The sequence below is a fragment of the Physella acuta genome, unplaced genomic scaffold, assembly GCF_028476545.2.
Source record: "Physella acuta isolate Inbredline_101_S28 unplaced genomic scaffold, ASM2847654v3 ptg000777l, whole genome shotgun sequence".
In the NCBI taxonomy this organism is placed as follows: domain Eukaryota; kingdom Metazoa; phylum Mollusca; class Gastropoda; family Physidae; genus Physella; species Physella acuta.
Window position 1 is genome coordinate 599,461 of NW_026732295.1, and position 26,477 is coordinate 625,937.

At 36.3% G+C, this 26,477-nt stretch overlaps 1 protein-coding gene across 1 annotated transcript; it reads right to left on the bottom strand.

Annotated features, from left to right (window-relative positions):
* Window positions 1-5,989: 5,989 nt before the first annotated feature.
* Window positions 5,990-26,291, bottom strand: LOC131950700 (uncharacterized). Its single transcript, XM_059312925.1, has 14 exons — window positions 26,202-26,291; window positions 22,701-22,783; window positions 21,226-21,360; window positions 19,959-20,111; window positions 18,887-18,985; window positions 17,916-18,140; window positions 17,141-17,353; window positions 16,800-16,946; window positions 15,698-15,832; window positions 8,999-9,133; window positions 7,964-8,098; window positions 7,608-7,676; window positions 6,567-6,740; window positions 5,990-6,448 (listed from the first exon to the last, which is right to left on the bottom strand). The coding sequence occupies exons 2-14, from the start codon at window positions 22,762-22,764 to the stop codon at window positions 6,279-6,281; spliced, it is 1,854 nt and encodes a 617-aa protein (XP_059168908.1). The 5' UTR covers window positions 22,765-22,783; window positions 26,202-26,291; the 3' UTR covers window positions 5,990-6,278.
* Window positions 26,292-26,477: the final 186 nt, after the last annotated feature.

The following is a 26,477-nucleotide window of genomic DNA, read 5'->3' on the forward strand; positions in this document are numbered from 1 at the left end:
GTCCCTTTACTAGAGTTATCTAACCATCCAGCATGTACAGAGACTCGATGTCGTACAACACAAGAATTTCATTTGTGTCCAAAATCTTCGCAGCTGAAAACACCAACTCCCCCATATTCATCTATTTGAATGAATGTGACTGCGATCTTCCTATGTTATTACTCAACAACACTTTATTTCAACATAACTTAGAAAATATCTTATGCGGGGATCTATTCTTGCGGGCGTTTAAGAGCGTGACTTAGCCGACAAGGTAAAATTTATTATCTTACGACAATATCGTAATATATCTTTTTGTATTTAGGTCGCTGGTATTTACTTCCTGCTCTAAAACAAACACACTCTACTTACATGTAGGCCTACTCCGTCTGTTATCTTTCTAAAATATTGTAAACAGTGATACTGTTTTCATTACTTCAACATATTTAATTTCTAATGTAAGTAGTATATTAGGTCCCTTTTGGGTATCATTTTTGGCGGAGGAGCGCAGGGTGAGGAGCAATGACATATAGTAAAATACTCGGGAGGAGCGGAGGTGGAGGGCGCAAAGACATATAGTAAAATACTCCCAGCCTGGCGCATCGGGAGGGTAAGGGTGGGTGAGGAGCGAAGGGTGGAGGGCGCAAAGACATATAGTAAAATATTACGCCAACTGGTGTTGGCGGAGGAGTGAAGGGTGAGTCACCTTTTGGTGACCTTGTGACGTAATCATTGACCTTGTGACGTAATTAGTGACCTTGTGACGTCATCACTGACCTAGTTACGTAATTTTAATGCGTTTTTAATTAGTTTTAATGAGTTTTTAAAATTTTAATTAATTTTTATTAACGAGTTACGTAATTTGATTATTTGTTTACTTTTTTAATTGTTTAATTTGTTGTTTACTTGTTGTTTAATTTAATTACTTTGTTTATATTGTGTAATTTTTATTAACGAGTTACGTAATTTGATTATTTGTTTACTTTTTAATTAATTTTATTTTGTTTATTTTTAATTTTATTTTATTTTATAATTAGTTAAATTATTATTAACTAGTTACGTAATTTGATTTTAATTACTTTTGTTTATTTATTTATTTGTTGGTTTGTTTATTTGATTGTATGTATGTTTAATAGTAAACGGATAGGGGTGTTGGTGGATGAGAGGGGGAGTAATGATGGGGTTTGAGGGTAGGGGTGCGTTAGCGTGTACTTTGTGAATAACATCCATTAACCAGACATGTAACAGATGTTACGTATTGATCGCACCCACTGGGCCATCACAGCATGATGTCCCACCTAATTAATTTTTTGTTATGCTTCACCGAGTTTCCCCCGAGCGGTTTGATAGGTCATGATGATTAACGACGTACATTAAGTGCCTCTCCGCGTTAAGTGTGGGAACATCTGTTACCACTTTAATTGATTTTTTTCCCCTGGTTGGGTCCCGTGCTTTCCACTAACAGTTATACAGTGTCATGGGTTTTTAAGTTTCTGGTACGATTATGTTAAACGTATACACATTCACACAAGCACAGAAACTCACTTTCTTACTTTTATATTAAAAGACAAGTATGTGTTATTGTTTTGTTACTTGTCCCTGAAAGTTATGTAACTCGGTATCCTGTATAAGATTTTTGTGCAACATGTGTTACTTATCGATCTGCAATCCTTTTGTTTTTGTCAAACAACGGGCGAGCTAATATTGATCGCACCCACGGGGCCATCACACCTAATTAAATTTTTGTTATGCATCAGTGATTTTTCCCCACTCGGTTTGATAGGTCATGATGATTAACGACGTACATTAAGTGCCTCTCCGCGTTAAGTGTAGCGACATCGGTAACTATTCGCTTATAGCGAGGTCAGCGAAAACCGATCGATTTGTCAGCTCCGTGAAGCCCTTAGGTAACAGCTGGTGGTGTAATTAGTCACGGCTCTCGGCTTTTTTCATTAGATTACAGCTGTCCATGAACTATGTTCACATATCGTACGCCCGGTCATTCTTTGATCAAATTAATTTTTTTTTTGTTTCCACATGTCCTACGAACCGTCCCTTGCTATGTATGAAAGATTAATGGTTGTAACTATTCGCTTATAGCGAGGGTCAACGAAAACAAAATATATTTAAGGGTCGGAATTTTCTTTCAACCACCGTTAAATCAGGTTTTGAGACGAAACGAGGTCTCCGTAGGTTCGTGCTTTTTAATGGGCGACAGGGGCGACTTAGTGCGTTGGTACGTAAGGTATGCGGGGGTAGACATGTTTTTACAAGTCTGGAAAAGTAATTAAGTTTTTTATGACCGTTCCGATTTTCTTTTGATCTGACCACCATTTGACCACCCTGAGCCAGATAAATTTAACAAATGTTCAATACATAGTCGCTTATAGTAACATGGGTGAGGGGTGTAAGCAGGCGGGTGACGGTGTGAACAGGTGGGTGAAGGGGGAAATATTAACAAATGTTCAATACATACTCGCTTATAGTAACATGGGTGAGGGGTGTAAGCAGACGGGTGACGGTGTGAACAGGTGGGTAAAGGGTGAAAGGTGGGTGAAGGTGGAGAAGGTTGACAAAAACAAAAGGATTGCAGATCGATAAGTAACACATGTTGCACAAAAATCTTATACAGGATACCGAGTTACATAACTTTCAGGGACAAGTAACAAAACAATAACACATACTTGTCTTTTAATATAAAAGTAAGAAAGTGAGTTTCTGTGCTTGTGTGAATGTGTATACGTTTAACATAATCGTACCAGAAACTTAAAAACCCATGACACTGTATAACTGTTAGTGGAAAGCACGGGACCCAACCAGGGGAAAAAATCAATTAAAGTGGTAACAGATGTTCCCACACTTAACGCGGAGAGGCACTTAATGTACGTCGTTAATCATCATGACTTATCAAACCGCTCGGGGGAAACTCGGTGAAGCATAACAAAAAATTAATTAGGTGGGACATCATGCTGTGATGGCCCAGTGGGTGCGATCAATACGTAACATCTGTTACATGTCTGGTTAATGGATGTTATTCACAAAGTACACGCTAACGCACCCCTACCCTCAAACCCCATCATTACTCCCCCTCTCATCCACCAACACCCCTATCCGTTTACTATTAAACATACATACAATCAAATAAACAAACCAACAAATAAATAAATAAACAAAAGTAATTAAAATCAAATTACGTAACTAGTTAATAATAATTTAACTAATTATAAAATAAAATAAAATTAAAAATAAACAAAATAAAATTAATTAAAAAGTAAACAAATAATCAAATTACGTAACTCGTTAATAAAAATTACACAATATAAACAAAGTAATTAAATTAAACAACAAGTAAACAACAAATTAAACAATTAAAAAAGTAAACAAATAATCAAATTACGTAACTCGTTAATAAAAATTAATTAAAATTTTAAAAACTCATTAAAACTAATTAAAAACGCATTAAAATTACGTAACTAGGTCAGTGATGACGTCACAAGGTCACTAATTACGTCACAAGGTCAATGATTACGTCACAAGGTCACCAAAAGGTGACTCACCCTTCACTCCTCCGCCAACACCAGTTGGCGTAATATTTTACTATATGTCTTTGCGCCCTCCACCCTTCGCTCCTCACCCACCCTTACCCTCCCGATGCGCCAGGCTGGGAGTATTTTACTATATGTCTTTGCGCCCTCCACCTCCGCTCCTCCCGAGTATTTTACTATATGTCATTGCTCCTCACCCTGCGCTCCTCCGCCAAAAATGATACCCAAAAGGGACCTAATATACTACTAATGTATCATAATTCACTAAAATAGTATACTAATGTTTAGTAAATAAAGAATAAATATTATGACGTAGTTGTGGGCTGTCGGTTATATAAATCCAAACATGAGCTGATTGTACTAATGTTGCCACACTTGTAGACTTTAAATTTAGATCTGTTTAAAATGTATACACATTCAAAATGCTTAAGGTAAAAACGCGTGTATAAGGAGAAATAAAGTTACGGAAATATAAGTTACAGGATGTATTCGATTTTAAAGTGCGGTTTGTTAGATTTCGACAGTTTATCTGGATGCTTAAAGCAATAGTTCATAAAATAAGTTCCATCGAGCCCTAGAAGTTCTGTAAGTTTCAGGAATTTCTCGAAGGTCAAGACACATGCGAATCATATGATTTACGATTGGAGTTTGTCAATGACGACGATAGAACAGTTCGGTGAATGCGAATATTAAACTGGTGGGGTTCAGTACCTCCAAAAAGGATAAGAACCACTGGCCTAGAATCGCGCTTATCTGAGACGTTAGATAGCTGTTGGGGTACACGAACAGTGTTTCTTCCAGACTTTTTTTTTCCGGAGGGGCACTTGAAATTTTCGGGGGGGGGGGGGGGGGGGCGGGAGTAGACTTTCTTGGGGGGGGGACACTGTTAAAAGTATATATTTTCTATATAAATTGTTCCGGGGGGGGGTAGAATTTTTTCGGCGAAGTCCCCTCCCCCGAAGAGATGCCTGGAAGAAACTCTGTACACGAAGAGTGCTATTCTTTTGGGCTTAGGCTATTTAATTTCTAAAGTCGCCGTTAAAACAGTAAACAGTGGTAAATAAAATACAAGCCAAGAAATAGAGCTGATGTAAGGAACTGAACCTGCACTTATGTGATGTCTTTTTTCGCGATCAACATATGAGGTGTTTACAGACTGTACATTTTTCCCCTATAAATAAACTGAACTATACATATTCTTATGGTTTGAAGTAGCGGCGACTAGCCCTCAAGTTTCAAGCTCGGATCCCGTAATTAGGTAGATTTATTATGCGTACACAGAAAATCCGAAATTAAGGCAGAGATACAATATGAAAGATAAAAATAAAGAGAAGTCCAAACATAGTTATAGTATTTTGTAAAAATACACACTTCAACTTTGAATTCGATCTCTAAACGGCTATACCACTCCCATTTTTTCCCCGCCCTGTCCTGCCCAAAGAGGCGTATCGACCCCTCCCGGCGCCCGGGGACAAATTTGGCCCCACACCCCCCTATATATATATATATATATATATATATATATATATATATATATACATACATACATACATACATATATATATATATATATATATATTATATTTATGATTCAAAACTGCAGTTAAAATGAGCTTTCAATTTTTTTCCAACCCATTTTGGCGCCCATAGGGTCGGAGACCGGGAACATATGTACCCCCCCCCCCCCCCCCCCCCCCCCCCCTCAGTTGCTACGCCTCTGCCTGCCCGCTCCATATTTCGTAAGATATTTGACTCGGTAATTCCAATACTGGTTCATAAACGAAGGTATGTTTAATGTGTATCGTCAGTTCATGAACTTTAAGAGGTAAACACATCCCAAGCCTATTTCACTTTACTTATACACCAACAACACATCTCCGGTTCAAAGAACGTGGACACATTTTACACCATTGATTTTTTGTTGTCTTTCATATTTTAGCTTAAAAACGTATATTTAATCATATAGAAAGCTTTGGTAACAATAGTTGTGACTAGAATTAATTATTTATTGATGTATTTATGGTAAAATAATAAGTATCAGTTTAGTGCCGTATTGTATGCATACCGTTCCCGAAACGACAATATAGAAGGATGGATTACGTTACCCGGACAACCATTGATCTCTTTATTCACCTGCCTTGGTACGCACTTGGAAAAAAATCAATTCTCAGGTATCATTCATTGTTGTTGGTTGTTAGGTGGTGCTGAGATACGATCAATTTAAACCGGGACAGTACGAACCGTGATGCTTAGATACGCGATATGTACTGGTGACAAATTGGTGAAGTAGTGGTGATATTATACCAAAATAGAACGAAATTGTGATGAGATAATGGTAACATAGAGGTAGACCTATAATAGAAGTAAGATAGTAGTCCGCTAATAAAGAATTATTGATTAGAAATCAATTAAATAATGTCTATACAGTACAGAGCTAGTGTTGAAATAGAAATAAACAAAATAGGTTTCCAAAATTTAAAAGGTTTATTGATATACAAATTAAAAAGTAAACATAGAAACACGTGTGCACGTAATACTCTATCATTCATACAGTAACGTTTTCAACAAAGTAAGTTTAAAAAAAAAAATTAAAAAAAAAAAGCATATTCGTCTTTTGTGAAAAATAATTAGTTCAATTTGTGACTGATTGATAGCCAAATATGGATTTCTGCCTCAGTGTAGGTATCTATCAGAGAGCTATGGATTATTCACCCAGCAGACGATCAGATATTTCCATTCAAAAATCTAATTTATCTATTTTCTGTTTTTTAAAGTTGCCATAGAAACGGCCTCATACTGAGATGTCTCCTTAAAATCGTTGTTCAAAGTGTCGTAAGGCCCCATGTTTCCGTTGATGTAATCATAATGGTTTGTATCAGCCACTGCTGATGCAGAACTCAGATCAGTGTAATCGGGATGAATACCTGTATTCAAAGACATTTGAAAGTGAAATAACAAGATGTAATTTGTCTATTACATGTCGGTGTCTCTTAAAACTTGGCATGCAAAGTTTATGAAAATTGGTGTCATTATTGAACTTACTAATGTTATTGTCCTGTGTTTCACTCTCTTTGTTTGTTTTGTTTCCACTGTTTGTTTTACTTGTCACTGAACGCTTTGTTTTAACAAAAATGCAGACCATGAGCACAATTATGACATTCACGACACACATGATTCCAATCCCAATGCCGACACCTTCTGCCAATCTGTCTTGTGCTTTAAAAAAATAAAAATAAATCTCGACTTAATTTCCTTATGATTATTTTGATAATGTATTGTTTCGTGCAATATTTTAAATAAATAATTATATTATCTTCGTTTTTGCTAAAACAATTACAAGATTATTGAAAGAATGTGGGTCTCTGTGTCCATTATACGTTATCACAACTTCATCCGATCGCCGTGAAACTTTGGTAAGTTGTCGTAATGTTTCTTCCAGACATCTCTTCGGGGTGCTCAGACCCTCCCCCCCCCCCCCCCCCGAAGAGAATCTACCGCCTCCCCCCCCCCCCCCCTGAACGAAATGGAAGTTATATTGAGAATATATACTTTTATCAATGTCCTCACCCCCCTCGGAAATTTAAGTCCACCCCGCCGCCCCCCCCCCCCCCCCGAAAATTTCAAGTGCCCCTCCCCCCCCCGAAAAATTTCAAGTGCCCCCCCTCCCCACCCCCTCCCTACCCCGGAGAAAAAAGTCTGCGAAAAACAAAATATCTAAATTTCAAAGTGGCGGTGTCTCGACATGATCATATTTAGTGCTGTATCTCACATTTACGGAGAGGGATTAAACTAAACTTAAAGTGTTCATACTACCGGCTCAGTGGCGTCTGGATTTTAGTGTGACGCACACCAACATGTAAGATCCAGAATGACGCCGTCGCTTTTCACACTTAAATAACTCAGATTTAGAAAACATGATCTCGCGTCTAAAAATGCGCTATTGGCAACGCATTGATTAAATATTGCGTCAGCCTACAACGACGCCCGGGACGAGAGCGCTATTTTATCATTACACAATATTTACAACAAAATTTGTTGTGTCCAACATATTTAAAACAAGTACAAGTATAACGTCACATGTACCAGTGCTATCCTTATGTTGTCCACTTTCTGTGCACTGACAGTTGTCTCCATAGTATCCGGTCGGACATGCTGAAACATATACACAGAGTACATTGTTATTAATGGATTGTCTCTTAAAGTAAGTCTGTTATTGTTAACTTGTTAATGTTATACATCAGCAATATTTTCAAAAAACTGCGATGGTTGAATCGCAGTCGTGGATGTTAAGATTGTTTTTTGTCTAAGACTAGGTTTTGAGTTCAACTAAATTTTAACTACAGATATGTATAAATAATATTCATATTAAGTATTATGCATAGAACCTAACTGATAGCTACAATACTTCTATATATAAAATCTACAAATAATCATCTAACCTATTTCACAATGGTTCCCTCGATAGCCTGTTACACACGTAAAGCACCGACCAGTAGTTGCCTCACACGCTGAATTGTTACAGTTGGATGAGCAGTTGTTTACACAGTTTGGTCCGTAGTGATTGGTGTCACATGCTACGTAAAAAAATTGTTTATGCTTTTACCAAAAAGTGTTTTATTATACAAGTGCAAATTAAATCGACTGTTAAGAATACATTTGAGTAAAATATCGTTAACATTTTTAATTGCATACAAACGACTTACTACAGTAGTTTCTAATATTTTTTTTATAAAACTATATTTTAAATGCAATATTTATTTAGCTACAAAAGTCTCAATAGTCTTCTTAAATTCAACGCTCGATGTAACCAGCTAGTTATTACAAAATAGATCGCAATCAAACATCATCACACTCATCTCGCAATTTCAATTGTCTCACACCAAACTTTCCTAGTCTCAATCTGTAGCCACTGCCAGTTAGGAGTCATCCATAAATGACGTCACGCCTTTTGGACGATTTTTACCTACCCCCCCCCCCCCCCCCCGTCACACATCATCACGAAAAGCCAGACCCTGCCACTTAAATAACGTCACATCTCAGCCTACAACCCCCTTAAAATTGCAGTTGCATTTTTCTTAAAACATCGATATTTTTCAAAAATCTTGTCTGAACTCTGTCGAAATATAATATTTTAATCAATTCCTATTGTAATTTATTAAAACAGTTTTCTAAAACACGAAATAACGACAAAAATTATGTTTTCTAACATTGCTTTTTTTTTATAATGCTAAAGTATGGCGTCGCACCATCTGACCCCCCTCCCCCTCATCAGACACCGTCACAAAATTACGGACCCCCCATCCCCCTACGAGTGTGCCGTTATTTATGGACGACCCCTCAGAATAATAGCATCTCTCATTTTAACTCAGACCTAAATAAACTTATACGTGTTTCTTTTGCGCTTCTCGTTATCTCTTTCTCCGTTGTGCCCATCAAAGAACTGATATTTATGACATTGAGTTAACATGTAATACCTATTTGGCAATATTCGCCTATTTGACCTGATATGCATCTAAAACAGTTCCCATTTTCTTTTTCACAAAGCTGGTCTGTACAGTTTATACTGCATTGGTGTCGGCAGTTTTCTCCGTAAAATTTATCGTTACAATCTGTGGATACACACATTAGTTTTATAATAAGATAGAACTTGTTTAAATCATTACATATTTCAGATAGGAGAGTTGTTGATATATAAAGACAGAAAGACCCATCCAACTAGTGTTGGAGGTTTCGACTACGTTTGATTACAGTAAGATATTCAATTGTTTCGTGTCTGACTTTTATGGACTATGGTTTTGATGTCAGCGGTCTTGATAATTATGCTTTTAATAATTATTTTAGAGAAAAATAGTGAAATGCATTATTTTGTTGTGAATCAGGATAAACGTTTTTAAACCTTTTTTAAATTTGAAGAATCTTTGAATTTCAAATCCGTAGTGCATTGCAACTTATTTTCCTACCAGATTCGTGGCAGCATCATTTTCACCAACGCATGTTACTTTATATAGGCCGATTGATTTTATTATTTTTTTTGGAGAGTTTGCAAAATCCATTTTTTATCTCTTAAACGTAACGATTTTTTAAATACTAGATAAATCAACACAGTAAAAATTCTATAAATCGTCACGGTCATAACACAAACGTGCAAGTCATTTTTTTCATGTTTTGAAAAAACTGAAAAAACTGAATAACTTTATTATTACTTCTACTATGTCACTATGGTACATTTTGTAACATGCTGGTATTATTAGAAGTGTCTAATAAGAAAAAAAAACGTTGTTAATTAATATAGATACGTAGTAGGACATAGGCAAAAGATATCATAAATAAATGACTTAGGCAAATGATTTGGCTGATAAAAATAATTTTTATTTTGATAAAGGCAATAATATTTCTTGATAATACAAGTAATACTAGATAGATACACCATGTGAATAGCCTTACAGCTTTAATTTTAATAGCATTATTAGTATCTAATATATATATCTATCTATATACTACTAAAAGTCAAGTTTGTTTACATGTTTGAATATTTATTTGTTTGTTTGTTTGCCTGATCGACTATTGCTCATGGTTGCACTCATCGTGGAAAGCTGTAAAATAGTATGTAGGTAGAGAAAATTTTTTGTTTTAAGACAGACTGTTAATCACAAATTTATTTAAAGACGTTAATTAATTTATTGATTTATTCATAGGCAGAGTAACCCATTTTTTTTAAAAAGATTAAAACGACCACTACACTCGGCGGGACCGTGACGTCACAGGTTTTTGTTTACTCTTTAGTACAATAAAATGGCGGCGTCTATCGAAGAAAATTGTGTTCCCATTCAAAAGTTTAACGCGTTCTAAATCTAATTTTCTGTCGGTCATAACTTTAACAATACGTCCGTTTGCTGTATTTATTACGTTCCAACACTTATATCAATTTTAAACTGTCTTTTTTCATTTAGTTTTACGATAAATTTCTCTAGATCTACAATCTGTCCAAGAAAATGTTAAAACATTGACTAAACTTTGTGGGAATAGTGACGTCCCTTGATGTGTTTACTTTTTTGGTACAATAAAAATGGCGGACTCCATCATAGACTTTGTGGCCCATTCAAAAGTTTAACGCGTTACAAAGCTAATTTTCTGCCGGCTATAACTTAAACAATACGTCCGTTTGCTGTATTTATTACGTTCCAACACTTATATCAATTTTAAACTGTCTTTTTTCATTAGTTTTACAATAAATTTCTCTAGATCTAGATCTAAAGATCAGCTGTTGAAGGAAAGTTATGAATCTAGCCTAGATTCTAGACCAGAATCTAGATCTAGCCTAGATCTAGGTCACTAGACTCAATGTACATTCTAGATCTAGACTTAATGTAAATTCTACATCTAGAATCTATTTCAGGCCTTAATTATTTTATATAAATCTTTGTTTAGCTTCAATGATCATCTAATTCGAGAATAAATGGGATTTTTTAAAATCTAGGTTCTATATCTAGATATAGTAGGATTACTAACTAACTTGGAGGCGTGGTCGGCTGCTAACAACAATATGGCGTCCGGACCGGACGAATGACTTCGGACCATTTTTAGGCCATGTTTACCACGAGCAAGATGGCGGGTGTTCACATTATTTAAACATGGTATAGGTGGCCAGGGCTAGATATGCCAGAAAAGCATTTTAAAATTTGCTTTGGAGAGTGAAGGCTAAATTTTAAAGTCAGTGTCATAAAAATTAATAGAACTTTTTTTTTTACGTTTTCAATTATTTTTTCTTAAGCCCTATATGTGAATGATAAGGTTGACTATCAGGAACTCGCGGGGCACAGGGCAGGTGAAGCAGGGTTCATCTGTTTCTTTGTCCTAAGCATATGAAGGGATAGTGTGGTCAGAGACATGCTCGGCTGGAATCGTTTTTTAAACGATAAAAACATGTTGTCTGAGACTTGGCGGGACACTGGGCAGGTGAAGTAGAGTTGAGTAGGTCACCTGTGACGTCAGTATATGAAGGGATAGTCCGAAATCGGTGTTTTCGGTGTTTTTAAATGATAAAAAACATCTTTTTGAATGTGGGGTCTGTTTTTTGTGACGATAAGTGACACTGCAGTAGCGTAGCGAGGAGGGGGGGGGGGCGGGTGGGGGACATATGTCCCCGGGCGCCGACCTTAGGGGGCGCCAAAATGGGTTGGAAAAATAAATTGAAAGGTTGAGGGGGGTGCAAATCGAAAGTTTGAGTGGGGGGGGGGGGGTGCACATCAAAAGTTTGAGGGGGGGGGGGGGTTGCAAATCGAAATCTTGCGGGGGGGGGGGTTCAAATCGAAAAGTTTGTCCCCGGGCGCCGAGAAGGGTCGCTATGCATCTGAGTGACAGACGTGATGTTTTTTGATGGATGACCCCCGAAACCCACAGTTATCCAAGGGATGACGGGTAGTCTAGTATACTACTAAAAGTCAAGTTTGTTTACATGTTTGAATATTTATTTTTTTGTTTTTTTGTTTGTTTGTTTGTTTGCCTGATCGACTATCTCGCATGGTTGCACTCATCGTGGAAAGCTGTAAAATAGTATGTAGGTAAAGAAAAAATTTTGTTTTAAGACAGACTGTTAATCACAAATTTTTTTAAAGACGTTAATTAATTTATTGATTTATTCATAGGTAAATTAACCGTATTTTTTTAAAAATGTTAATACATTGAATAAACTTTGTGGGGATAGTGACGTCCCTTGATGTGTTTACTTTTTGGTACAATAAAAATGGCGGACTCCATCATAGACTTTGTGGCCCATTCAAAAGTTTAACGCGTTACAAAGCTAATTTTCTGCCGGCTATAACTTAAACAATACGTCCGTTTGCTGTATTTATTACGTTCCAACACTTATATCAATTTTCAACTGTCTTTTTCATTTAGTTTTACGATAAATTTCTCTAGATCTAAAGATCAGCTGTCGAAGGAAAGTTATGAAGCTAGCCTAGATCTAGCCTAGATCTAGGTCACTACTAGACTCAATGTAAATTCTAGATCTAGACTTAATGTAAATTCTACATCTAGAATCTATTTCAGGCCTTAATACATCTAGAATCTATTTCAGGCCTTAATTATTTTATATAAATCTTTGTTTGGCTAATTTAAGATTAAATTTAATTTGAAAGTTACTACTACTAGACTTAGATCTAGATCTATGCGCGCAGACTCAAAAGTATAGTATAAAAATTCATTTGTGACGTCACGAGTAAATAGCTAAGTTGGTAGTGTAGCCCGCTCTTATGTGGGTGGCACAGGTTCTAGACCAATATGTCAATGGTATTTTTTTTCAATTTTTTTTTTAGATGTGAATGATAAAGCTGCCTATCTGAACTTGGCAGGATACAGGGCAGGTGAAGTAGAGTTCATCTGTTTCTTTGTCCTAAGCATATGAAAGGATAGTGTGGTCAAAGACATGCTCGGCTGGAATCGTTTTTTAAACGATAAAAACATGTTGTCTGAGACTTGGCGGGACACTGGGCAGGTGAAGTAGAGTTGAGTAGGTCACATGTGACGTCAGTATATGAAGGGATAGTCCGAAATCGGTGTTTTCGGTGTTTTTAAAAGATAAGAAACATATTTTTGAATGTGGGGTCTGTTTTTTGTGACGATAAGTGACACTGCAGTAGCGTAGCGAGGTGGGGGAGGGGCGGGAGGGGAGGCGGGGGGGGGAAGGGGAGGTGGAGGGGGAAGGGGGGGGGGGACATATGTTGGGGCGCCAAAATGGTTTGGAAAAATAAATTGAAAGGTTGAGGGGGGTTCAAATCGAAAGTTTGAGTGGGGGGGGGGGGTGCACATCAAAAGTTTGAGGGGGGGGGGTTGAAAATCGAAATCTTGGGGGGGGGGGGTTAATATCGAAAAGTTTGTCCCCGGGCGCCGGGAAGGGTCGCTATGCCTCTGAGTGACAGACGTGATGTTTTTTTATGGATGACCCCCGAAACCCACAGTTATCCAACGGATGACGGGTATTCTAGTATATAATTAAAAAATGCAAGGTTTATTCAAATAAAATGGCGTCATAATATGCATGATCATCTTAAGGCAAAACAGTCTTCATACTTTAAAGATCATCAAACTTTCTTTGCTTATCAGTCTACTGTTTATGTACATGGGGAGCCATTACACAGGTTTCAGTATGTTTTTTATACAAGTAGGCAAAGCTTTCCAGTCACAAGAATCTCCAAAAAGTTCGTATTCGAGAGTACCATCAGGGTGATACCAAAGCATACTAACATTGGTCACTGTGGGATCACCAATTTTTTTACCTGGTCTAATGCTGTTTCTGAAAGCTTTTTAAAGACACTAAATTCCAGTTGCTTTAAAACGCATGGATTTGGGTTTTGCTTATCAGTTTGCATCATCATCACTAAAGCTCTGATCTATGATATTCTTCCCCTCTGTGATTACCCCCCGTCCCCCAAGCTAGAGAGACTTGATCCTAAACCTAACCCCTAAATTCACCCTATAATTTAAGCTAACACTAAACCAAACCTCAAACCTAACCCTAACTATAGACTTAATCTTACCTAAAACCAAACCTTAAGCAAAAGCCTAAACCTAAGCACTCACCTTAATCTAAATCCAACCCCAACTGTAGAAATAAGTTTAAGCCTAATCCTAGCCCCAACACTAACCTCCACACTAGTCTTAACCCCAGCACTAACCCTAACCGTAGATGTAACCCTAAACCTAACACTAGCCTTAGCCCTAACCCTAGCCCTAACCCTAGTCCTAACCTTAGCCCTAACCTTAGCCTTAGTCCTAGCCCTAGCCCTAGCCCTAATCCTAGCCCTCACCTTAGCCCTAGCCCTAACCTTATACCTAGCCCGAACCTTAGCCCTAACCCTAACCCTACCTCTAACCCTAACCCTAGCCTTAGTCCTAGTCCTAGCTGTACCTTAAGCTAAGCTATGACAGGGGGGTAATGTATTACTGGGCGGGGGTAATTGAAAGGGGGTAATTACTCCGGGGGTAATGTCGGAGGGGGGAGAGTGTTTGGGGGTATGTAACTGACGGTAGGGGGATGCCCTGTTCCCCTAAATCTCTAGGACTAAATGCATTGATTACGATGTTTCTCAACGACACTGTATTATTAGAATCTAATATATTTAATACAAATCTGATTGAGTGCCCATGGACTAAACTCAGACACTTTCATTCAACCATCCTCTTTCTTTATCTTGGTGTTCTTGATTTCGAGCATTGTCCCTCAAAACTAGATGAATCTGATCTTCATCTGCAGTAATATTTCCCATTTGTACAGCAATACATATGTCACATTCGTGTTTGCGGGGAACAAAAATTGACATATTAAGGCATAGAAAGGTATTTTTAAAGTATGTAAACCCAGCTACTCTTCTTTTAAAAGAGGTTACAGGTGCTTTATATAGATTATAGAAATCAATTATTTTCAGGCCTGGTTCAAGAAATCTTTTTTTTTCCTAATAGGCAGGAACTTTTCGGTAATAATGAGAGTCCAACATTGTACCTCAAGCAACCAATCTCATATAAGTGTGTTATCTTCCTCTGACATATTTCGACAGCGACGAGAGTCCACACATGCTACCTCAAGAAAAAAATCTCACGGAATTTTCTTTCCAAGCTCTTCTTGGTTATCTTCTAGGTGGACATCTTTTTTACCATCATTTAACCAATCATAAATTGTCCTCTCCGGCTTTCCCAATGTGAAACAAAACATTTTTTTGCAATCTTGCAATGCAGTTCCATTTTGCAGTCTAAATTTGTAAAAGAAATTGTTAGCATGTTTGTTTGTTTCAGAATTTTTTCTTTGTTTTTTGGGTTACACGGGTCTAACTATATTTCTCTTCTCACTCAAGGCAGTCAATTGCTAAAAAGGATATATACATCATAACTCTATCTTCTTCTGGTAAATCACTAGATTTTCTGAGCTTCGATTTCTTGCAAAAAGGCGACTTACATTTGCCTCTTTGAAAAGTATAAAAAATACAACCGCCTAAGTCAATATACGGACTTAGGCAAAAATGCAATAATTTAAAATAAACAGTTTTCTGATTGGCTTACGACATGGGTAATTTGCCATAGGATGGAGTAATGTGTAAGCATTGTATTTCAACTATTAACTCAAAACCCCCCAAAAGTGACTTAGGCGATTGTGTTATGACCGTGACGAAATATACTACCTGTTTCACATAAAGGACCAACTTTCCCGTCAATGCAGCTGGTGCAGGTACCATTGAACCTATCGCACGTCTGGTTTCTACAGCTTGTACTGCAGTTCATAGAACAGTTCTCTCCATAAAAACCAGCCAAACATTCTGAATTTGTAAAAATTACTGTTTCTTAAAATACGTTTTAAAAGTGTGGAATAATTGTTTTTAAGGGGATATGCGCAAGAAAAAAATTGCCAAAATTCTGTTTTTTCCTTATAAAGGGTTTTGGTTTCTGAATTCTTTATTCTGAAAGTAAGAAGTAAAATAATAATTTTTAAAAAGTTTAATAATTCCTTTTATGTCTTTGTGTGAATAACATAATCATATTTTTGCAATATAACACGTTCGCTACGAAATGATTGACATATTATTGTGTTTGGCATTGGAAGGCTTGATTTCTCCGGTATTTGTTAATTTTAATTTCCGTTAAATCAGAAACAACCAAAGCTTTCAACTGTCTATACAAATCCCACAGAAATTGTGTTTTTCTGATTCAGGTTTTTTATTTTTTATTTTTTAAGGTTTATTTCTATTGGCAGATTTTTGACACTAAAAAAACCTATTAGGTTTTTATTCATAATACAATTCCCATCATGTTTTCTATATTTATTATCAATGTAATGCTTCAATTTTTGTGAAGAATGAAATTCAATATTGAAAGCGTTTTTGGTAAAAATATATGCACAATTTAATAAAATGTACAGTGCAATTTTAGGACCTTGTAGAATGCAGACGAGTAGCCCTATCAAAAAGTTTTGTGAAAACGTTTTGATATGTTCTAAAATATAAGCAATGTTAATTTGATTGCTTTATATGCATAAATAAAAACCCCTAGCGTTTTTAAAAGTGTCGAAAAATTCAAAATGGCGGATGTGTTACGGGTTTCCAAAACAACCAAATTTGTTTTTTTACTCTGTTTGGCTGTTTATGTGCAAAAAACATTGGGAAAATTTTTAAAATTCTTCAGATGTTAAATTATTAAAAAATAATAAAAACAACAACATTTGTATGGCCCAATAATTTAAAAAATATTTGGATTAAACTGTTATAACATTTTTTCTAAACCACTCACCATTGCTACAATCTTTACCGAAGTAACCAGCGTCACATCCACCAAAACATTGACCAGTAGCTACAAAACAAGATTTCTGTTTCCAATGGTCACATTTACATGTGTTTCTGCAACCTAGGCCGTATGTGTTGTGTTGGCACACATTGTCTGATTTAATATAAGTGGTTAGTACATAACTGTTATTGTTTTTGGAACAGTTATCTTGTTTAAATGATGAATGGCAATGAAATATTTAATTACGCTTACATTAATGTTGAGAAATGATAACCTGTTATGAACGAATAGAAACGTTTAAAATGATAATAATGATATGAAAACTAAACAAAAAAGGTCTAACTTGCCTCCATAAACTTCTACCTCACATAGTGTCAAAATGTTTTCATCTTGTTTGGCTGTGATATTGACGTACGATACACCTACGTTCCCAGCTGTTGTTATATGATAAACCAAAACTCTGTCACTCTGTTGTATATCCGTGTAGTTAAACACCACCATGTTGTTTACATTGTAGCTCACCAAGTTAAATCCTTTTAATCGTTGCTCATTACCGTCCGCTGACAAAGATGGAAAAAATAACAAAATAGCTCCCATTGTAATTGCTTAAGCTTATGCTCACTTTTAAAATAAACTGTCGAAAGATAACATTTTTTGCGTACAGATTAAAATGGAAATACACAGGCGTATTATATCTATGTGTTATGTTGTGAATTAAAATCGTTAACATATGTGGAGGCAACTGCCGCTATTCATAGCATACAAAATAACACATCTTAAAGAACAGTTTATAATTATTATAAAATAATCAGTGTATGAAAGAACCTTGGACCTACCCCTAAGTTAAAAATAACATAAATTGTCAAATTGATGGATACAATTTTAGCACTTATGCATCCATTCACATATATATTTTAACTTAAAAAAGTTATATAATTAAACATTTCTAGAAGCGGTGTTATAATACAAAAGCTTTTAAATGAACTAAAGTCAGTTTTGTTATGTAAAATCGTTAATTGCTAAAAATTATTTAATATAATTACTTAGCTTAAAACTCTTGTGTTATTATATTTAAAAGCCTTCGATTAATAACTAATACTAAAAATTATATTCCAAACTTACCTCTGTTATAAACTACATATCGGGTAACTAACATAGGCTGTGGAAATGTTATGCCCCAAACACTCGGTGTCGGAGTATTATCAGTATGTGTACAAGTAAATGTTTTATAAAAGTCTCCACTTGAATTCCCATCTACGGCTTTTGAAGAAACATATATTGGTCCATAGTTTGCATCTGCGTAGGTACTGGACTGCCATGTTGCCATATTTAGGGCAACGTTTCTACCTATAAACATAAATTTTGCAGATTAAAATTATTTTAAGTATTTCGTCTTATATAAACTGGAACAAGGTTACACATCCCGTAATACGGGTAGCACTATAAAGAGGTTGATTAATAACTCTAGACTTCCTGCTAAATCAACTTTTTAAAAGTAAACTACTTTCTAAATCAACAACAAAATGTTCGAATGCTACGACGATACAAAAGTGTCCCGCTCTCAATGTTTCTTCCAGACTTTTTCCTCCGGGGGGGCACTAGATATTTCGGGGGGAGGGGTGGGGCGGTTAACATTTTCCGGGGGGGGGGGGGAGAGAGGCGGGCACTAGTATAAGTAAATGTTTGCTATATAAATTCCAAGAAACTCTGACCGCTCTATTGTCTTTGAGTATGGAGCTCAAAGTTGTTTACAAATATAGCGAGTTAACCACATCTATTCCAAGAGGTCATAATAATCATTTCATTGATAAAGTAAATCAGCTATGTACTCTGTCATGGCGCGTTAAACGATTGAAGAATGCAAGTTGTGTGTAGGCTCAACAATCTAACAAAATATAATGAAATCTATTTTTCTGTTAATAAACAAAATACAGTAATAACTAAACATGCTATATTATTGATTATAGTGCGTTGAAAATATTGGTTATCAACAACAACAAAAAATCACATAATAAATTATATTTGCAAAACAACTTATAGCTATTCTTAAAAAAGAACATTAATTAATATTTACAATTTTACTAATAAATTACCTCCGCTAATGTAAATCGAGCAGATTGATATTGGTGTGTGAAATTCAAAAAATATCTTATGTGCAAATGACGTTACGTTACAGAGAATGTCCGCTGTAGCTGCATTCATATTGTAAGAAATTATAGAGCAAGGAAAATACGAATTGTTTACATTGACAAGTTGTATCGCAGCATCTAATTGTGTGCCTGAAATAAAAGACACACACACACACACACACACATATATATATATATATATATATATATATATATATATATATATATATATATATATATATATATATATATACATGTATATATATATATATATATATACAAAATGTAGACTTTGCAAAGTAAAATATCTCCTTAGCACTTACTTTAGGTTTCTTGTATTTCACAAGTAATATTAAAAAATGAGTGACCTACGGAAGTAGTTGAAGAGCCCAGTGCTAAAAGTACTTAAGTCACATTTTTGTGAAAATCAAACCAAGCATTGATCGTTATTCCTCTAGTTTAACTTTATCTTATAAACAAATAGTGATACTGAAGAATTTATTTGATTTGCTCTTCCAAACAAACAAATAATATAAAAACGTAATGTTTCATAGTAAATTTTAATCTTTGAACTCATTTTTCTCAAAATGATGTTTTTGTGACTTAAGTACTTTTAGCACTAAGGTCTTCAGTTAATACCTATGTCCCTTTTTTATTTTCTCGTTTTTAGGTTATGGAAAAAGTATTGTGATCATGCTAAACAATGATCTTTTATTTTGATAATTTTCGTCGTTTTACATCTTCTAACTTCATTGTATACCGATAATAAATGATGTACCGTAATTGTGTACAAATTTTGACGTTTTACAATTCTACATTGTTAATCACACATTTCTATATTTCTATAACACGATTGCAATGAAGACACCCTCTTCCAGGTATTAAAATGTACGAGCAAATTGAGAGTAGAAACATTGTAGGAGAAAAAGCATTAACTAGATAATACATGTATGAGTATGTAGCTACTGAACTAAAACAAGTTTAAAAAAAATAATATCCTAAAAATCAGAGTATGTTTAAAACAAGCTTACTTTACCTGAATCACGAAAAACAATTCTTATCCAATTAATTAAATATGAAATCGTCCATGATAATGTTACATTTTTTAGATCTGTACACGTTCTTTCTTCACCGTCTGCTATCAAATTGTTTGGTGGTGTAATGGTGGCATTTAAAGTAGACAGATCCTCTGATAAATATTGTGAAATATATAGTTAAATCACAGCAATTTCAAAGTGCTTGAAAAAAGAACGAAGTTTTGAAAACGATTTACAAGCTCCATATATTTGGTTTTAAGGCCTAATTTATTATCAATTACATAGACTAAGAAATCTAATACTAACAGCAATTGGTTGAGTTTCTTCTTAGTTTTCTAACAAGCCTTATCTACGCTATTTCCGAATTCCGGAATTAGCTAGCCCATCCCTCGAAACCACGCCATACACGTAATTCAATGATGGATTTTATTTTCAGTTTTACATACCCCATCTAATTTAGAAATATTTGCATGCATTCAAAGAAGACAACCGATTTTGCTAAGACTTGAGTGTGTGTCTGTGTCTTTCTGTAAGTTTGTCTGCTACCAATATGTGTGAAAACGGTTCGTGATGGGGAAGAACTTTTATTCCGCTAGAACCAGTAAATGACTAAGAGGATGAGGGATGGCCGTATAGCAGGCTCAACATCCGACAAAAAATATATTCCAAAATATTTTTTCCTCATTGAATGTAATACCTGTTGTACGAAAATCAAATAAATCTGATGCATCAGTTATCATTGTACCATGACATTGATTTGAATATAAATGTATTGTGAAAAATAAGTGAGCGTTCAGACCACTTTTAAGATTTATTGTCCGTCTTTAAATAGTCAAATGAGGTGGGGAAATCATTCTTGTACTAAGCAAAGTAAAGGTAATTAATACTGTCATTTAGAACTTGTGTAATACATTTAAAAAATGACATAATTGTAAATGGGATTTCTTCATATTAATACAAAAGCACTGCAATAATAAAAAACTACCCAAGAAAGCATTACACATATTACATTTCCGTATTTTAAACACTCATGAACAACATCTCAGATATGAAGTTTCACTTCTAGTAGCAGGACTGTTATGTTCATGTGTGTGTGCATTTTAAAACACAGTTCATCAAATTAAAATACAGTTTTCGGGGTAAAATAAGTTATAGCAAAAACTGATACTATGATAACAAAATACACAATACTTACCCAAAAGTAGTGCATATTATGTTTTGTAGATTTATAAAAGTCAAAATTTTAAAATTTAAATTATGACTTACGGTACTGACAGTGTGGACCAAACCAGCCCCGCTCACAACTTGACCCAGCTAAACACAGACCTTGGTCATCACATCTGTTGTTGACACAGTGACATTTGTATTGGCAGCTGGAGCCAAACCATCCAGTGTCGCATGCTGTTAATTTCAAATTGAGTAGTACTTTAACTACAGTAACTAAACATTAATAATCTTGAGTATCCTAAACTCATATTTTACTGACGAAAATTATACTCCTTTTTCGAAATTTCGAATCTAAACCAAACCATATTTTTAGATGCTAATTAGTTGCTTTAAAATTGTTAAAATATTTAGATGATGCATTTTGTATTTAATAGACATGAGTTGCTAAGGCTTAATATTTAAATGTATTTCGTAAAAGATTAGACGCAATGTTTATCTATTATTTAATGACGACAATCAGAGGCTAAATTCCCACAGCAAAAGTTAGAGGTGACATACACGTATGTGTACCATTTATTGACTCTCAACACAGTATTCATTTTTACAAGGATCTAAGCAAGCTGCGAAGGAAAATCACATCACCTTCCTTCTTAAGAAGTAAAAAAACTATTGTGTAATTTTTAATGTCTAAGCATTCACCTAATTTTAGCAAAAGATTATAGGAATGAAATAATTAAGCAGTAAAACTAATTGGTTTATGTTCTTGCTTTGTTTGTAATTGCGATATGTAATGAGTTTCTATTCATCATTGCTCATTGGAATACTTCACAACTATAGTGTGTTACGTTATAAAACTTCTTGTTCTGAACTTGGCTTGTCGTTATATTCTATAATATCTTAAACTGCTTTGCTGACCCCGATTGCAGGTTTTGGATTTTTTCTGATAGTGAGTCATTTTTATAAATGGAGGGACCGATTTCAATTTTTAATCCGTACATATATTGGGCTAGTGTGGTTGAATGGTAAAGCGAGAAGCTACTAATCCAAAGCTCTCGAGTTCGGATCTCGGTTCAGAATTGTGATTGTAGGAAGTCGTAAGTAAGTCTACCCAGCCTTGATGGATTCCTGGCTAACCTTAAGGTAAAGCAAAGATCCTGGATATAAAACTGACCACAAAATCCCTTCATATGCTGAGGTCATATTATATATATATATATATTATATATATATATATATATATATATATATATATATATATATATATATATATATATATATATATATATATATATATATATATATATATATATATATATATATATATATATATAAATATATATATATATATATATATATATATATATATACGAACAGAAAATATGTTTTAAAATCTATTGAACGTGTTTCCATAATTGACATATTATTAAAATAAAGTGATATACTGCACTATTTCAGATTAATAGTATAATAAATTTGGTTTACAGCGTATGGTTTAAAACATAAAAAATGTGCGTTTAGATGACTTCAAAACAAACATTCAAAAAGAAAATAATTTAAAAAAAAATATAATGTACCCGTGAAAACAAGTGTTATGTATCCATAAACTAGAATCACTCTGTAAAGAAGATGTGTAATCATTTTATCTAACCCTGAAAATCTGCAAAGAAATAAAAGCAAAATATGTGTAATGTAATTTTAAAAATTCTTGTAATTAATATCTATATAAATATACACGTTCAAGTATGTTTATTTATTTGTACTTTATGCATTACTGCACCGTTCATCAAATTGCATTGATAACTTTTGTAGATGTAGAGAAAGCTCCTGGGGAGGTTTCTACGAACAAAGATAATTACGGCGTGGTGGTACCTCGGCATTTTTCGGGCTCCTTAATGAACACATATAAACATTGAAAACAAATTACCTAAGAACGCATTTGGTAAACCTCTGCACGGAAAACCAACTAAGTAAACTGTTTTTTAATCTATGATACATAACAATTTTGTTCTTTTATCAATAAATTTGTAATTTATTATATTGTATATGCTATTGCTACATTGCTACATTTTAATTCTTAAACTAATATTTACCATATTACATATCACTCTTGTTCTTTTATCTCTCTTCCAATCTCTTTCTCTCGAGATAAATAAATATAGTTATGGAATATTAGCTAATATGTTTCTGTAATAAATGGGATTATCACATGATAAGGAACTGTAATAAAATATCGTTTTAATTTTTTTTTGTAGTTATGTCAATACTATTATATTGTTTAATTATAGGTTAGATAGATCATAATAGCTGTAATAGGAATAGTTTGACTGTACGTCCCCTTACTAGATAAAAGACTGAATAGCTTGTAGTTGTCTCAATCAAAAAAGAGTTCGAGTTAATGCATGCACAGGTTAGTCGCCTCGCCTCTCGTGGTACTGTCTGGGTCAGGCAGAGGTGGGGTTACCTTAGGATGGGTCAGGCAGGGGTGGGGTTACCTTAGGATGGGTCAGGCAGGGGTGGGGTTACCTTAGGATGGGTCAGGCAGGGGTGGGTTACCTTAGGATGGGTCAGGCAGGGGTGGGGTTACCTTAGCATGGGTCAGGCAGGGGTGGCGTTACCTTAGGATGGGTCAGGCAGGGGTGGGGTTACCTTAGGATGGGTCAGGCAGGGGTGGGGTTACCTTAGGATGGGTCAGGCAGGGGTGGGGTTACCTTAGGATGGGTCAGGCAGGGGTGGGGTTACCTTAGGATGGGCCAGGCAGGGGTGGGGTTACCTTAGCATGGGTCAGGCAGGGGTGGGGTTACCTTAGGATGGGTCAGGCAGGGGTGGGGTTACCATAGGATTGGTCAGGCAGGGGTGGGGTTACCTTAGGATGGGTCAGGCAGGGGTGGGGTTACCTTAGGATGGGTCAGGCAGGGGTGGGGTTACCTTAGGATTGGTCAGGCAGGGGTGGGGTTACCTTAGGGTGGGTTAGGCAGGGGTGGGGTTACCTTAGGATGGGCCAGGCAGGGGTGGGGTTACCTTAGCATGGGTCAGGCAGGGGTTGGGTTACCTTAGGCTCTGTCAGACGAGGGTTGGGTTACGTTAGAGTGGGTCGGCAAGGTTTGGGTTACCTTAGGATGGGTCAGGCAGGGGTGGGGTTACCTTAGGATGGGTCAGGCAGGGGTGGGGTTACCTTAGGGTGGGTTAGGCAGGGGTTGGGTTACCTTAGGCTCTGTCAGACGAGGGTTGGGTTACGTTAGAGTGGGTCGGCAAGGGTTGGGTTACCTTAGGATGGGTCAGGCAGGGGTGGGGTTACCTTAGGGTGGGTTAGGCAGGGGTTGGGTTACCTTAGGATGGGTCAGGCAGGGGTGGGGTTACCTTAGGGTGGGTTAGGCAGGGGTGGGGTTACCTTAGGTTGGGTCAGGTAGGGGTGGGGTTACCTTAGGATGGGTCAGGCAGGGGTGGGGTTACCTTAGGGTGGGTCAGACAAGGGTTGGGTTACCTTAGGGTGTGTTAGGTAGGGGTGGGATTACCTTAGGATGGGTCAGGCAGGGGTGGGGTTACCTTAGGATGGGTCAGGCAGGGGTGGGGTTACCTTAGGATGGGTCAGGCAGGGGTGGTGTTACCTTAGGATGGGTCAGGCAGGGGTGGGGTTACCTTAGGATGAGTCAGGCAGGGGTGGGGTTACCTTAGCATGGGTCAGGCAGGGGTTGGGTTACCTTAGGCTCTGTCAGACGAGGGTTGGGTTACGTTAGAGTGGGTCGGCAAGGGTTGGGTTACCTTAGGGTGGGTCAGACAAGGGTTGGGTTACCTTAGGGTGTGTTAGGTAGGGGTTGGGTTACCTTAGGATGGGTCAGGCAGGGGTGGGGTTACCTTAGGATGGGTAAGGCAGGGTTGGGGTTACCTTAGGGTGGGTTAGACAGGGGTGGGGTTACCTTAGGATGGGTCAGGCAGGGGTGGGGTTACCTTAGGCTCTGTCAGACGAGGGTTGGGTTACGTTAGAGTGGGTCGGCAAGGTTTGGGTTACCTTAGGGTGGGTCTGACAAGGGTTGGGTTACCTTAGGGTGTGTTAGGTAGGGGTTGGGTTACCTTAGGGTGGGTTAGGCAGGGGTTGGGTTACCTTAGGCTCTGTCAGACGAGGGTTGGGTTACGTTCGAGTAGGTCGGCAAGGGTTGGGTTACCTTAGGGTGGGTCAGACAAGGGTTGGGTTACCTTAGGGTGGGTTAGGCAGGGGTTGGGTTACCTTAGGCTCTGTCAGACGAGTGTTGGGTTACGTTAGAGTGGGTCGGCAAGGGTTGGGTTACCTTAGGGTGGGTCAGACAAGGGTTGGGTTACCTTAGGGTGTGTTAGGTAGGGGTTGGGTTACCTTAGGGTGGGTCAGACAAGGGTTGGGTTACCGTAGGTTTAAGTTCAGGCCGAGAGAACAATTAAGTTAGTTGAATGCTAGACTTGTGATCGTGTGGAGGTTGTTTCGTGTGCTCTTTGGCAGAACTTTTGTTTTCTAAATTAAATTATATTGTGCGTGTGTTGTTATCATATGTTTAGATCGCGAAGGCAGAAATAACCTGTCCTTTTTTCCTAAATTATCACCCAACCACTTCACCTCACTGTATTAATCAACACCACCTCTTTATGATGACGTCATATATTAACTATGATCGCTGAGATGTTGTTACAGTTTTCACCATAGTTCTACAAACAAACAAACACTAAAAGAATATCAAAATTATAAAAATGCTTTTTCATAATTGTTTGAAAATCCCCATGCATTTTTAATACGTTTTATAAGTTTTCGATTTAAAAATGTATCTATGTATGTATATATGTATGTATCTCTCTCTCTCTCTCTCTCTTTCTCTCTCTCTCACTCTCTCTCTCTCTCTCTCTCTCTCTCTCTCTCTCTCTCTCTCTCTCTCTCTCTCTCTATATATATATATATATATATATATATATATATATATATATATATATATATATATATAGTCAATAATATATAATTCGAAGCTGTTTAAATACAAATTACATGTTTTATCTTTAATTATGTGATATGAGAGTTTTAATGACAAACTTGGTTAACTACGATCTAAAGCACTTACTAGTTTTGTCGTTGCCGAAAACTGATAATGGCTATTAAACAGAACAAAATGATTGAAAAGTAGGCCTAAGTTCCAGACGTGTGTGTAAACAAAAAGATATCAGCAACGTTTCTTTTTTATCGGTTGATTTGTTTAACTTCCTCGTTTAGCGATAGGGAATGTAACAAGATTTTGTTATCTCTTTTTAATATATTTTTATAGACGTTAAAGCCATAATTTAAACTGATATGTTAAAGGCGAGATTTTACAATTTACAATACGTTAAAGATGAACATT

Bases quoted from the DNA above. Each gene is read 5' to 3' on its own strand.
- LOC131950700 (XM_059312925.1), bottom strand. From the start codon at position 22,764: ATGATTACACATCTTCTTTACAGAGTGATTCTAGTTTATGGATACATA. The intron at 8,099-8,998 runs GTATTACATGTT...TTTTTTACGTAG, and splicing joins AGGCGAATATTGCCAAATAG to CATGTGACACCAATCACTAC. The intron at 6,449-6,566 runs GTAAGTTCAATA...CTTTGAATACAG, and splicing joins AACACAGGACAATAACATTA to GTATTCATCCCGATTACACT.